The 11,231-nt window shown below is 42.2% G+C and overlaps 1 protein-coding gene and 1 non-coding gene across 3 annotated transcripts in view; both read left to right on the top strand.

Moving 5' to 3' along the window:
• The first annotated feature begins 5,508 nt into the window (after positions 1 to 5,508).
• The window catches only part of RSPO3 (R-spondin 3), a 120,553-nt gene continuing 114,830 nt past the window's right edge, over positions 5,509 to 11,231 (top strand). Inside the window, exon 1 of one of the 2 annotated variants that reach the window (XM_060190502.1) lies at positions 5,509 to 6,208. In XM_060190502.1, the coding sequence (XP_060046485.1) occupies positions 6,112 to 6,208 (97 nt within the window). In that variant the 5' untranslated portion in view covers positions 5,509 to 6,111. The remainder of the gene's footprint in view (positions 6,209 to 11,231) is intronic. The other variant, XM_007528345.3, reaches the window with a different exon arrangement.
• On the top strand, positions 9,221 to 9,384 carry LOC132538338 (U1 spliceosomal RNA). The gene has a single exon (XR_009549735.1). It is a non-coding gene; the product is annotated as a U1 spliceosomal RNA (small nuclear RNA).

The following is an 11,231-nucleotide window of genomic DNA, read 5'->3' as shown; positions in this document are numbered from 1 at the left end:
AGGAAGTAATGACTGCTGGAAGCAGTGAAATTGCACAGAAGTGAATTCCTAAAGGACCTCTAGTACCAGAAAGAGATGAGGGGGGTGAGTGGTATTAAATAATGTTACTAAAACCCATTTCAGTGTTAGAACCATAAAAGTGGTATGCTTGACAGATCAGCAGTTACAATGAGGATAAAGTCACTTCCAGAATGACGCTGAATTAGGAGGGAGCAAGATTATTTGCCTTTCATGCTCTAATCTCCTATTATTGCCCATTATGATTGATATCAACCAGAAATAAGTAGGAAAAAACTCTGGTGATCATTCCATAAAAGTCAACATCATAGAGGTCAAACAGGAAAGGGAAAAGTAGGTTTGGGACAAGTTAAATAACAGATATGTTAAATGTTTGATGTAGGATTTATCTTTCTGATTTCAGTTGTCTTATCTAGTTAATAATATGGTTTGAGATTATTTATGCAAAAGTCATTACAAATATTATTCAATGACACTCAGGACTGAGAAACAGCTCATACATGCTCTACCATGACTGAGGACCGGGACTTCTGCCATCAAATAGCCATATCTACACAGAGAAAGCTTCATAAGGAACAGAGTAATGCTCTGATATCTTTCCTTCCCTCTCTGCCTCTTTCTCTATCTCTTGTCTCTCATCCACTACCTAGAAGGCAGTGGAATAAAACGTACCAGAAGCAGTGTAATTGTGCAGTTGCAGAATATCATCAAAAAACATTTTGAATAAAAAAAAAATTATACCATCTAGTCTTGAACTCTTTATAAGGCACAGTACACACACATACATACATGTATATATAATATTAAAATGTAGTATCTATTGTATGTCTGATAGTTCTCCCTTAATTTACAGTCACTCAGTTCTTCATTGATATTCAGAAGAATTTTTTACTAGGACAAAGGAGACATGGATAAAAATCCTCATCCAAAGATAAGAATAGGAAAAAAATGAAAAACATAAAATAAATAGAGAAATTCCTTCATGTGACATTCACATAACTTCTTAACTTAAGAATCGTGAAATTAGCAAAGATTCTCTGAAGAATGAAAGTACTTTTCCATGCTCTTTCTCTGAGTTTGTCTAGAATCTGAGATCTAAAATATGTTCTCCCTTGGCTCACAGTTTATAAACATCTAGAAAAATTAAACTAGTCCTGGGTTTATTGTAGATCAGAATCATATATGTGTGTGTGTGTGAGAGAGAGAGAGAGAGAGAGAGAGAGAGAGAGAGAGAGAGAGAGAATTGTGAGGAGAAAGTGGGGAGATAAAGAGGGAGAAAGAAGGAGAGAAACTTGTAGCACTGCCCCCCCACACACACAGGTGAGGAGTAGGGGCTTGAACCCAGGTCTACATGGTAAAATCTGCACTCAACAGGGTGTGCCACCACCAGCCCCAAGGATTCTTGCAATGGGTGAGGCATTTCCAGAAAAACACAAGTTTGAAAGTTGATTTCTAAATCTGGATCTATTCAATTAAGCACAATTCTGTAAATGAAAGCTGTGATGTCACGGAACTAGAAATAGCTTTGACATTTGCAATTACAAGTCTTTCTTTCTCTTTTGGGACTATTGCCTTTTTCATAGTTTAAAGGACTTTGGAGATAATTTAGTTAAATTTCTTCATTTTTTTTCAGATTAAAAACCTGGAGTACAACAGCAAACAATAAATATTCCCCTTGATGTCTAGATTGCTAGTCCAATGCCATTGTGGCTGGCACACACAATCTCTCTATATTAGAAGTTTTATAATTGAATAGAAGTTTCTGGAAAACTAAATTCTTTACATTAGGTGTGGCTGGGCATTCACTTTTTAAGTGATCTCAGTAATTAACTGATTTCTAAAAGAAAAGTTTTTAAAAAATAACCACAAAAGACAGTGCTTACCATAATTTTATAAGCACCCCATAACATCCTCTGGGAGGAAAAGCACTCATTCTGTTGACAGAAAGCAATCCATCATGGGTCTTGATTTTCTCATTATGTAGCATTAGCTACATAAACATTTAATCACATTTTTTTTGTAAATCGGGGTAATAATTCTGTCTTCTTTAGTTCTCTCTAAAAATAGTATTTGTTCTTCATCTATTCATTTCAGCAGCCTTTAAATACTGCAGTGTTCTCTATATTTCAGGAATGACTTCTAGCTGTGTCAGCTACACAGATCCCGCCAGAAGGACCCTGTATGACTTACTCACCCAAATGCCTCTGGATCTGAGTAACTGAAGAGTTGAGCATTTTCAGGAACTGCATGTTAGCTCTATGGTATAATGACTGATGTCAGCCCAATCTTTGCCAAACATCTCTCATCACTACTAGCTATATCCCATTCCAAACTATTGGGTTTGCTCTCTCTGTGTGTAGCACACCCCTTTCACATATTTGCAGTATGGATTCAACAATATGACAATCATTTTCTTTCCTTAAAGTGCCACTGCTACAGTGGACAAAAATAGCTTGCTAGTGTTGTCACAGCATGGTGGGGGAGGTAGTAAAGAAGAGATGAGAAGTTGCAGTAAACAGTCTGGATGTATTTAATCCCCTAGCTTTGCTCCCAAACTGCTCTGCTCTCCTGGTCCGACTCTTTTAAACTCTCTGGGACTTTAATAATATTTTTTGAAGAGAAACAACAAGCAAATGTTGATCTCTATGCTGAGCCTATGGTTTTAAATTTGCTTTAGACTTGGGCCCTAGAATCCATTGGCAGCCACAAGCTTCTGTGATCATTTTCTTGACTTAAAAAATATATATAATTTTTTTTCAAAAAAAAAAAAAAGGTACTATGTTGAACAAAATAAGCCCAGGCATGATTTCCATAAGCTGCTCAGACAGTTGAGGGAATGTAAGACCCAGCCAGGCAAGTAAACATGCATTTAACAGCATGGTAACATGGATCAGGAAAAAGTTATTCTAAAGCATAGAGTCAAGAGAGAAAGAATACACTAGCTTTTATTTAATGCTTTCCTTATGTCTCCTCAGGACAGCACTATTCCTTGACAAGCTTTTCCTGCCCACTGCTTCTTCTACTTCTTTCTTAGGATGGCTCAAGAGCTGCAGCTTCTCACTGTTTGTTTATTTATTTACACTGCCATTCCTGTTCTCATCCAAGTTAACATATGTCTGCCCAACACAGTGAAAAGTAAATGTCTTTCTTGGTGTTTATTTCCCTGAAGTTGTTCACCAAATTGCTTTTTTACATCCCTTTTGCAATCTCATCCCATCCGGCTCAAGTATCCTGGATTAGAAAGGCCAGTCTCTGGAGTCCTTTTCAAAGGGAACCTCCCACAGCCTTTAAATCCCCCACGTTTTATGGTGCAGATATTCAGGATTTGAGGTATTAAGTAAGAACGAAAGCAAAATTGACAGGACAGACAGAAAAAGAATAGCTTCATTTTGGAGAATCATTATTGGAATTATTCTCCTATCCATAACGTTTCTGGTTCACAGTGGTAAACTTTGATAAAATTAGTTATTTGCAAGTAAATGGTATACACCAGATAAATTTAAGGTGTGTGTGTGTGTCAGTGTGTTTTGAAATGAAACAGTTCCACCACAGAAGAGGAATGTTGTACATAGGAATTCTTAAAAGTAGGCCAATGTACTTTTAGCAAGGTAGCAACTGATATTTAATTAAAGAATTAACATAGGAAGACCACTTTCTCAGGTTCCAGTTCTTACCACTTTGACAAAAAATGGCTATGTGGTATTCCTCTCTTTTTGGATCTATTATATTGTATCTCCTCCATGCTTACCTTAGAGATGTGTGACAGCTGCATCACTGGATGTCAAAGAAGGCTTACAAAATGGGATGGATGGGTCAAGCACCTCTTTTTTTTTCCTCTCTCTTCTCTTGTTAGCTATCCTTCAGATTGAAGGGAATCCAGTAATAGGAATCATAAATGGAGATAAGATAAAGAAAAAACACCTTGTTTTCTCCACATGATATCAGCTATTTTCGAAATCGAATTTGCTTGAATGTAAAAATAAGCTAGGTGTATTAAATTACAGATTTTCTTCAAAATGACCCCTCAGAAGTTATGGGTTGTGTGTGTGTAGTCTTTCAGACAGTCCGTTAGATATAACACGGAGAACAGGTTTGTATTAAAAGTCACTTTGGAGATTTGTGACTTTTCAACTAAATCCTTCAGTAACTACTGGGAGCTCACAGACTTGTGCTACTGGAGAAGGGAGCCTCACCATTGTCCAATAACAGCCACAGTCCACACCGCTCGGAAGTGTTGCCTCCCCCTACCTCCTTTTCAAGTTTCCCACCCTGGATGGATAACCTCATTTTTAATTTTTAATGGGGGATTAATGTTTCACAGTCGACAGTAAATACAATAGTTTGTACATGCATAACATTTCTCAGTTTTTCACATACAACCCATCCTCTGTCACCCTTTTCCAGGACCTGTACTCTAACCCTGCACCCACACCGGAAGACAACCTCATTTTCTACTACCATTGCGCCGGGCCCCCTACCACCACTTGTACAGAGAATACATGGAAGCAAGAAGACACCTCTCTCGCCTCCCCCAAGACTGGCAAGATTCTAAGCATCATTCCCAGACCCTCAGATGAAAAATCTAATTGCACAACGGTTCCACTTCAGAAGACTGGGAGACTCTCGGAGGTTGAGAGAGGAGGAAGAGCAAAGGCAAATCCTGAAGGTTACTGCCTTGAAGGGGGAGAAGGAATCTTCCAGGGCCGTAGCAAAGAATCGGTTGGGAAGAAAACCACAGCTCAGCTGAAGTTCCACAGGGGCAATGATGGGCGTTCACACCTCTGGGGTCTCCTCTCTCTCCAATCCGGGCAGGCAACCAAGTCTGAAATGATCTCAAGAACCCGTAAATCTTCCCTAGGACCACCCGCCTGATGCACGCACTGCAGCTACTTTTGTTGAAAGTGACTAGGGAAGAAACAAAAAAAAAAAGTAGGAATGGGGCTCAGAAACTAGAACGGGGGTGGGGGTGGGGGGTATCACAGCCAGAAACCACCCCGCGATCTGCCAAAGTGGAAAGGGGCAAACCGCCCTGAGATCAGTGGTTGCGCGCGAGGACTCTGAAGGTGGGGGCGCCGGGGGCCAAAGCTGGGTTCGCCCAACCTGAGCGGACAGGCAGCAGACTCCCGAGTGGGGGCGACCGTCAATCCCCCACTTTCACAGAGGGAATGCGCCCACCTCTCCCCTCTAGTGGGGGCTCTTCTCCGCATCTAGCGCCTCCCCCACTGCTGCTGGCTCAAGCTCCCCCGCCTTCTTTGCAGGGTCCAAAGATGCTCCACTGCAGACCTGGGACCCCTTAGGCGCCTCTTCCAGTCCCTCTGCCAAATCGCAGCGCCTGTACTTTTCCAGCTCCCTCTTTCCCTCTTGAAATTGAAAGTTATTGAGGTCGCTCAGGGTTGTTGCTCCAGCAGTTTCCTTCCCCGCCCCCGAGCTCCCCCCGCCCCCCGCAGCCAACCACCCTTCTCCCCCTCCCTCGCCCCATCCGTCCCTTCCTCCTCCCCTCTGGGGTGCTCTCCTTCCAGCCCAGCCCAACACTGGAGCGTCTCCTGCTCGCGAACGACAGAAGCAGCTCGGGGTCTCTCCTCTGCCCCTTGGCCATGGCCGCCAAGCCTGCGGTGCCTGCTCCTCCGCGTTGCAGGGGCCCCAGCCACAGCCGCAGCAGCGGCCACAACCTCTGAGCCCCGGGGGCCGCCGCCGCAGCTGTCTGTCCGTCTGCCCTCCAGCCGGGATCCAGTCGCTTGCCGCCTCCACCGCGCACCATGCTACCTGCGGCCGCTTTGGCGAGGCCGCTCGCTGCTCCCTTTGGAACCCTGGTTCACCGCGTTGACAGCCACCTCTTGGGAGCTGGAGTTTTGGGCTCGGACAATTTGAAAGTACAATAGTTGTTTGGCTTCCCCCCCCCCCCCCCAGTTCACCGGACCCGCTTCCTTTGCCATCCCAGCAAGCCTATCGGATTTGAGTGGAGCAGTCCCCTGCTGGAGTTGTCTCTCGCCCTCTATAAAACGCCTAATCCCCCACTCTATTTCTAAAACAGTAGATATAATTAACAATCAAAAGAAAAAGGGAGGAAGAGAAGGGAAATATTACTGGGTTACTATGCACTTGCGACTCATTTCTTGTTTTTTTATCATTTTGAACTTTATGGAATACATCGGCAGCCAAAACGCCTCCCAGGGAAGGCGCCAGCGAAGAAGTAAGTGCAGATTTTTTTTTTTTTTAAATACGCCTTTGCTCCCTCCCTCCGTGTTCACCTGTCGTGGTATGGCTTTCCCTGTCCCAAATCAGATAGCGGTCCTCCAGCCTTGCGCCCCACGCCGTCAAGAGGAGGTAGCGGTTTGGTCTCCAGTTTTGAAGGAGTCACCTATTGCCCCTCATCCACTAAGGTGCCAGCCTCTGATGTGACTCTTACCCCAAGATAACTTAAAGTTCAGGACAAAGTTCAGTCCTTAATTAGACTGTTTCTGTGGATGTGTGCTTTCTTCCCGAGACTATGTGTGTGTGTGTGTGTGGGAGGGGGTGTGAATGGAGGGGACTTGAGCGCTCATCCCTTAAGATGTCCCGGATGGCTGAGACTACTGGAAGTGTGTTTGTGTAGGGCGGGGGGGAGGGTCAGGGAGGGGCTATGGAGAAGGCGACAAGACTGAAAGACTGAGGTGTCGTTCACATCACTTTGAAGCTTCTCTGAGTCCTCCCGCTGCGCTCTGGTCCTAGGAATGAGCCAACTGGCCAGAGAACCCCGGAGTGAGAGCCTGCGCCCCACTGCCCCCGGCCACGCACCAGTGGGGCAGACAGGCGATCTCATCCTTTGGTTCCCGTCTCTGCGAGTTTGCAGACCCGCTGACCGTCTCATTGCCAAGGTTCAATGAGCTGTGAGCCTGAGGTGCCGGATTACTCGTTTCAGTCCTGCCTGTCACGCGTGAAAGTTTTTTTTTTTTTAACCAACATAGATACTTTCAGATGGGTCCCAGAGGGCAGACGCAGACTGTACGTGGGTCCACCCCTACCCTCAGCTGAAAACTTTCTGTTGCATCTTTGCCACTGTTCATCCTGACTTATTGGTTATTGGTAGTATGGGTTTGTGAAGGTTTTTGAAACAGCACTCTAGCTAGGATGAAAACCTTAAGGCACACCCAGGGTTCCTCAAGCCAGGTTGCTAGCAACCCATGAAATGTAGTATCTCCCAGAGCTGAAGGGACACACTTGAGAGTGGCACCACTCTCCAATCACCTCTTTGACATCTGCGCCTTCTTAGGGCATCCCGTGGTAAATCAAAACGGGGACAACCCTGGGACTAGCTCCTGGGACACTAGTGTGAACTAGAGAGAGAAATCTTCCTGTTCGAGGGGTTGTGGGGAGTAGTTCTATCGTCTTGACCTTTGGGGCCTACAAGGCGCAGCGCCTAGTCCTGCTCCCTGGCCCTGAGTCCACTTGGAGCGTCTGTTCTTAGAGACTCACTTGGGAGACGCTAGTGAAGCTCCCAGGACACAGCACAAGCTTCTTGTGGCTTAGAAACCACTTCTCCGCTGCTGTTTGTCTCTGCCCTGCCACTGGAAGCTCCTGTTCCCTGAAAGATCCCTTTGTGCCGCTCTCCTCAGGCAGACAAGGTCTGATTCACCTGGAAATTGCCTTTAAAAAACGTGGCTGGACCCAAGCTCCAGGAACTCTGTCTGGCCTTTCTGCCTCTAGAATCCCATAGCGCAGGGCAGGAGGGCCCAAGTTAAATATGGCAGGCCGAGTGGTTTATTATTTTTGGCTTCCGAAAGTTGTATATTCTCTGTAGTCCCTTCACCTACTCTTTAGATTAAGTCGACTGGAGCTCGGACTTAACCTTGCCTACTGCGATCCCCACCTTCTCACTGATAGGAGTGTGACAGGAAAATTTAATCACGATCTATGGAGAAAGGGTCACCATACACAAGTTCATCCTCTTCTTTTCCATTGCACTCTCATCCCGTGCCACCTGCCACCCACAGACCTACCCTCTTTCACCGCAATGAGAAACAGTTGAGTCAGAAGCCACAAGGCTGGGGAGGGACAGGGTCCTGAAAGTGTTAGAGGTATCTTCTTTAAATTACAGTATCGGGATTCCTAAAGAAAGACACAGGGAAGAAAACTCCATTCCTACATCCATTACTAAGAACGATGGTGTGGGGGGAAAACAGCAGGTGACACTTGCCAGAGGTGGTGGGGAACCCCAAGATGACTTGAACTAATGAGAACTTCAGAGTCAAAAAGGGATTTTGGACTTGCCTTACTAGTCTCAAGGCCAAGCCAAAGGCGCCCTCTGGTTGTGAAGCAAGGAACGAGAAAGGGAATGGGTGGGATTAGGTTGAAATTCCAATTATTCTGTAGGAATGGGGTTGGGGGAGAACTTTTGTACCAGGAAACTTTCCTTATTACTTTGCACTTGAGTCTGTATTCGCTGCCGGGTTTACTAGTGCAATCCTGGGAGAGGGGCGACCTCTTGCGTCCTCCGAAGAGACAGACTAGACTCTTGGCAGGTGCAGTGCATTTTATTTATTTATTATTATTATTTTAAGGATGGGCAAGAAGCACAGAGTAAGAAAAGATCCTTGTTGTAGTCACAAAACTCAAGGTCAAATTGTCTGTGTTCATACTGACGTCTTTAGAAAGATTCCAAATAAATTTATAGAAAATCTTTTCTCAAATAGAAATTAGGATAAGGCTTTTACAATGAAAAATTTGAAAGTTGTCTAACATACGTTAGAAAGAAGCATTCATTTAGTTTTCAGGAGACAGTTATGTGAGTATTTGAAAGTATTCTTTCTGGACTACTTAAGTAACTATTTTATTAAATTTCTCAAATCATTACATTTCTTAAAATGTAAAAGACAAAATTAAGGTGTAATAACTATTTGATATCTTGAATGTTTCCATAAGTAAGTATTTGTGCAAAGATATAAATTCATTTTCACTGTTAAATATTTCATGTTTAAGAAACCATGGTTAGTTCTCAGAGATAGCAGATAAAACCACACCTGCTATGCCATTGTAAAGTGGTAATCTTGTTTCCTTTTTACCAAAGTAGAATTATTTTAAAACAAGTGTTCTCTACTTTAAAAAATCTGTTATGGGTGAATAAAAACAGAGTAACTTTTTACTAATGTGGATTCATATATGGCTTCTAGAGATCACTGTTTGATTTACTAAAAATAAAAATGAGATACAAATACTATTTAAAAATTCCCTTACCTGGCAGGGGAGATACCATGATCACGAAGGTGGTTTTCCCAGGGCGAGGCTTATCCATTGCACTCTGGATGTGCTGACCCCTGCGATTTCCCTAAATGTGGGAAACTCGACTGCATAATTTGTGGTAGTGGGGGACTGCGTTTGCGCTCTCCCCTGTTTAAAAAAAATAAAATAAAATAAAAAAATTCCCTGACCAGTAATATTCTCTGCTGTAAATTTTAAGTACAAGATGCTAAGTTAAGAATTTCTAACCTGGGAGTCGGGCGGTAGCAGTGGGTTAAGCCATATGGCACAAAGGTCAAGAATCCCGGTTTGAGCCCCTGGCTCCCCACCTGCAGGGAAGTTGCTCCACAAGCGGTGAAGCAGGTCTGCAGGTGTCTATCTTTCTCTCCTCCTCTCTGTCTCCCCTCCTCTCTCCATTTCTCTCTGTCCTATCCAACAACAACAATAATAGCTACAACAGTAAAACAACAAGGGCAACAAAAGGGAATAAATATTTACAAAAAAAAAAAAACAAAACAATTTCCAACCCAACTTTATTTTTGTTTGTTTTTGTTGCGGCCAGGTTTTCTGCAATCAGAGTTGATATTTTCAGATAGAGAAAGACAGAGAGATAGAGGTGTGTATGTGCATGGGGTGGGAGTGGGGAATATCACAGAACCAAATCTTGCTCCAGTGCTGTGGGTGCCAGACTCAAATCTGGGTCTCATGCATGACAAAGACAAAGCAAGTGCACTATCCTAGTGAGCTACCTTGCTTTTCCCAAACCCAGTTTTAATCTTAGTCACAGCTCAGTTCTACTGCTAAAAGTTAGGTTTTTCTGCTAATAAAATCAAATGTCATATTTGCTATACCTATAATAATCACATTACCTGTAAGTAATGTGACTCCTGACCAAGAGATAAAAAAGGGTGGGGGAGAGATAACACAATGGTTATGCAAAGAGACTTTCATCCCCTGAGGGTCCAAAGACCTGGGCCTAATTTTCTGCCAGCATATTACCTTACTATCTGCACTTATTCTATTAAATTATTCAGGTATGTCCTTAAAAAGCTACTTAACATCCAGAGACAGTGTTAATTTTCTTATTTTACAGCAAATGAAAGTGAGAACCAGAGACCAAATAACGTGTACAAAAGCCAGGCAGGTAGTATGGAAATAAACATGGACTCTTGCTGGTTATACTATATGCCAATCCATGTCATAAAGAAAATATCAAGTGGGCATATGTAATACATCCTAAGATCCTCAAATCAATATTTATTTAGTATGTTTACAGAATACGCTATTATGATTGATTAGAAAAACCTTAACCTATATATATGTATACAATTCACTACTAACCAATGCAAAAAAAAAAAAAAACAGTAATAGTGAACCATGTTAAGCATAACATAATATTATTTAGATATTCATAAATACTGTCGTATCAGATTGTGCCTGAAAACTACTGTTAGCAACATCAGTTGTCATTGCAGTATCTCTTTTGATGTCATTTGTAAATTGGATTTTTAAATTTTGTTTTGTTTTATTAGATAAATAATTATTTATAAGACAGTTGCTGTCACTTGGGTACAATTTCCTTTTTTTTTTTTAATTTCTTTAAAAAAAAATAAATTGTACCCAAGTGTAAATTGGATTTTAATTGCTTAGACTTCAAATACATGAAAGTATTTTGAAAAGCCACTGTATTCATGGTAATTACAGCACACTCATTGCACAATCTATAAGACGTTTAAGTCCTTTGTAAAGATTTTTTTTTAAAATAAGCAGGAATACAGAGACATAATTGAATGGTAACAAAATAAAAGTTAATTTACTGAGATATACTGGTCATTTCTCAAAATATTTTTTCAGATGTTAGTTATTCTTTGAAATTCTGCTATGCTATTGTGAAAAAGAAAAAAAAACCCAACAAGTTAACTATAAGTGAAAAATAGCTCATTATATGTCTTTCATTCTTAATATTAACTCACAATAAAAGTATGATTTGGATTAACATT

The sequence above is a fragment of the Erinaceus europaeus genome, chromosome 4, assembly GCF_950295315.1.
Source record: "Erinaceus europaeus chromosome 4, mEriEur2.1, whole genome shotgun sequence".
In the NCBI taxonomy this organism is placed as follows: domain Eukaryota; kingdom Metazoa; phylum Chordata; class Mammalia; order Eulipotyphla; family Erinaceidae; genus Erinaceus; species Erinaceus europaeus.
Note: the sequence above shows the minus strand (reverse complement) of the source record. Positions and strands in the feature narration are given on the sequence as shown.